Source organism: Salmo salar, chromosome 01 (genome assembly GCF_965601325.2).
Source record: "Salmo salar chromosome 01, fSalSal1, whole genome shotgun sequence".
Classification (NCBI taxonomy): Eukaryota; Metazoa; Chordata; class Actinopteri; order Salmoniformes; family Salmonidae; genus Salmo; species Salmo salar.
The window spans coordinates 2,932,501-2,935,733 of record NC_138291.1 but is presented as its reverse complement, the minus strand read 5'-3'; the positions used below and the strand labels follow the sequence as shown (position 1 = coordinate 2,935,733).

The window sequence follows — 3,233 nt, the reverse complement described above, 5'->3', positions numbered from 1 at the left end:
TCAACTATAGTGTATGATATACAATGTTCTAGCTCTGAGACTCTACTTTTATCTATCGTAAAAAACACAATTTCAAATTTTGCTACATATGACCAAATTGAAACGGTCGGTCACAGTTGAGAGTGAGGCAGATATATAGCATTTTGTAAAAAAATATTATTATTTGTCTCTCTGAAATGAAATCATTGTGATAGATTTTAAACAAATACATGTCTGTCATTGAACAACCCCATGTCATGATTAGATAGTGAAAAAACACACCAATCTCTTTCAGAATTTCTTTAAACAATAAAAGCTAATTTACCAACATTTCTGAAAATGGATATGTAGCATTTTGGAATGAAACTCTTCTTATGTTTCCCATCTGAGATCAGAGTAGATGAGAGATGTAATGTTTGTCTCTGTTGTGTTGAAGTCCAATCAAGCAGGAGAGACCAGCCTCCCGTGTTCCCAGCTGTGTGTCCATGAAGAGTGACCGGTCTATGCTTGAACCTATATCCTTTAGAGAGGGAGACTTTTCTACTGAACAAAGGTAAGAAGAACTCATGGGTCATGGTCAGTGAGTTAAACAACACTGTCTCTAGTCATTTCTCCTCTCCCATTTTCACATTTCTTTTTGCTGTTTTCATAATCCATAGGCTAATACTTCTGTCCATTTTCATAGTCCTAAAACAATATTAAACAAACACAATATTCCATCACGGTCTGTCTGTCTCTCTGTCTGTGTGTCTTTCTCTGTCTGTATGTGTCTGTCTGTCTGTCTGTGTCTGTCTCTGTCTGTCTGTCTGTCTGTCTGTCTGTCTGTCTGTCTGTCTGTCTGTCTGTCTGTCTGTCTGTCTGTCTGTCTGTCTGTCTGTCTGTCTGTCTGTCTGTCTGTCTGTCTGTCTTTCTGTCTGTCTGTCTGTCTGTCTTTGACTGTCTGTCCCGCTTTCTGTCTGTGTCTCTGTCTGTCTGTCTGTCTGTCTGTCTGTCTGTCTGTCTGTCTGTCTGTCTGTCTGTCTGTCTGTCTGTCTGTCTGTCTGTCTGTCTGTCTGTCTGTCTGTCTGTTTGTCTGTCTGTCTCTGTCTGTCTGTCTCTGTCTGTCTGTCTGTCTGTCTCTGACTGTCTGTCCTGCTTTCTGTCTGTGTCTCTGTTTGTCTGCCTGTCTCTGTCTGTCTGTCAGTCTGTCTGTCTCTCCTTGTCTGTATGTGTCTGTCTGTCTGTCTGTCTGTCTGTCTGTCTGTCTGTCTGTCTGTCTGTCTGTCTGTCTGTCTGTCTGTCTGTCTGTCTGTCTGTCTGTCTGTCTGTCTGTCTGTATGTATGTTTCTGTCTGTCTGTCTCTGTCTGTCTCTGACTGTCTGTCCTGCTTTCTGTCTATGGCTGTCTGTTTGTCTGTCCGTACTCACTCACTCCCTGGATGAGGAGATGTAATCTCATGTTTTGTACACAGAAACCAACAGGAGAGATCAGAGTCAGATATTCTCAGTGGTCAATCTTCCCAGAGTCATCAAACAGACCTGGACTCCATATTCAGTGTATGTGGTCCTGTTATGTACATTTGTTTTTGTTGACCTCAAGTAAAGTTGATCTGTCAATCATTCATTAATGTGTTAATGAGAAAGCATTTCTTCTCTTGCTTAACTTATTTTATTTATTTATTTCAGTTGCTTGAAGAGAAAATTATGACATTTGTGAAGAACGAGCTGAAGATGTTCAAGAGGATTCTTAGTCCAGAACTCCCAGAAGGCTTTGAGAGTCAGAAGCAGGATGAGGAAGTGGTGGATGCTGAAGATGAGAAGCAGGAGAGCAATGCCAGAGAGGGGGCTCTGAAGATCACACTGCACGTCCTGAGGAAAATGAACCAGAAGGAGCTTGCTGACACACTGGAGAAATGTAAGATCTGTCTGCCTCATGTTGAATGCTGTTTTATAACATTTAAAAGCTGTAGCTAAATTACAGCTAAAGTAGCTGTGTAACTCAATGATACTGTAGCAGCATTAACACAACACCTAGTGACCTCATCAAGTAGCAGCAGGGATGTGTTGTGGTGATTCATTTAGAGAGAGAGAGAGACAACATTAATAATACCAATAATTACATAATCAGTCACACCAGTCTGTAATGCATTATGAAAACATTTACACATTTATACAGTCAGAGAATGAATTATTATAATTTCAAACTTTCTAACAGTCCTACAATACTGTGGGTATTAAAACAGACGTAATATTAATATCCTCTGTGTTATTTCTTCATTCAGATGAGCTTGCTGTGATTTGCCAACGTGAACTCAAATCTAATCTAAAGAAGAAGTTTCAATGTGTATTTGAGGGGATCGCTAAACAAGGAAACCCAACACTTCTCAATCAGATCTACACAGAGCTCTACATCACAGAGGGTGGAACAGGAGAGGTCAATAATGAACATGAGCTGAGACAGATTGAGACAACAACCAGGAAACAAGCAAGACCAGAGACTGCAATCAAATGTAACGACATCTTCAAACCCTTAACTGGACAAGACAAACTCATCAGAACTGTGCTGACAAAGGGAGTCGCTGGCATTGGAAAAACAGTCTCTGTGCAGAAGTTTATTCTGGACTGGGCTGAAGGAAAAGCAAATCAGGATGTCCAATTTGTATTTTCATTTCCTTTCCGGGAGCTGAATTTGATGAGAGAGGACAAACACACTTTCATTGAACTTCTCAATCACTTCTCAATGGAAACCAAACAATCAAGAATCTCCAACTACGACAAGTACAAAGTTCTGTTCATCTTTGATGGTCTGGATCAGTGCCGACTGCCCCTAGACTTCCAGAAGAACAAGATCTGTTGTGACGTCACAGAGTCAACCTCAGTGGATGTTCTGCTGACAAATCTCATCAAGGGACATCTGCTTCCCTCTGCTCTCCTCTGGATAACTACCCGACCTGCAGCAGCCAATAAGATCCCTTCAGGGTGTGTTGACCAGGTGACAGAGGTACGAGGGTTCAATGACCCACAGAAGGAGGAGTACTTCAGGAAGAGATTCAGTGATGAGGACCTGGCCAGCAGAATCATCTCACACATAAAGACATCAAGGAGCCTCCACATCATGTGCCACATTCCAGTCTTCTGTTGGATTTCTGCAACAGTCCTTGAACACATGCTGAAACACAAGAGAGAAGAGATGCCCAAGACTCTGACTGGGATGTACACACACCTTGTGGTGTTTCACACCAAACAGAAGAATGAAAAGTATCTTGGGAAAGAAGA

At 41.5% G+C, this 3,233-nt stretch overlaps 1 protein-coding gene across 1 annotated transcript in view; it reads left to right on the top strand.

Moving 5' to 3' along the window:
• The first annotated feature begins 1,408 nt into the window (after window positions 1-1,408).
• Window positions 1,409-3,233, top strand: part of LOC145859069 (NLR family CARD domain-containing protein 3-like) — a 5,138-nt gene continuing 3,313 nt past the window's right edge. The window contains exons 1-3 of the mRNA XM_082957828.1: window positions 1,409-1,514; window positions 1,644-1,872; window positions 2,240-3,233. The exon at window positions 2,240-3,233 is cut by the window's right edge and continues 798 nt beyond it. Of these exons, the coding sequence (XP_082813954.1) occupies window positions 1,662-1,872; window positions 2,240-3,233 (1,205 nt within the window). The 5' untranslated portion in view covers window positions 1,409-1,514; window positions 1,644-1,661. The remainder of the gene's footprint in view (window positions 1,515-1,643; window positions 1,873-2,239) is intronic.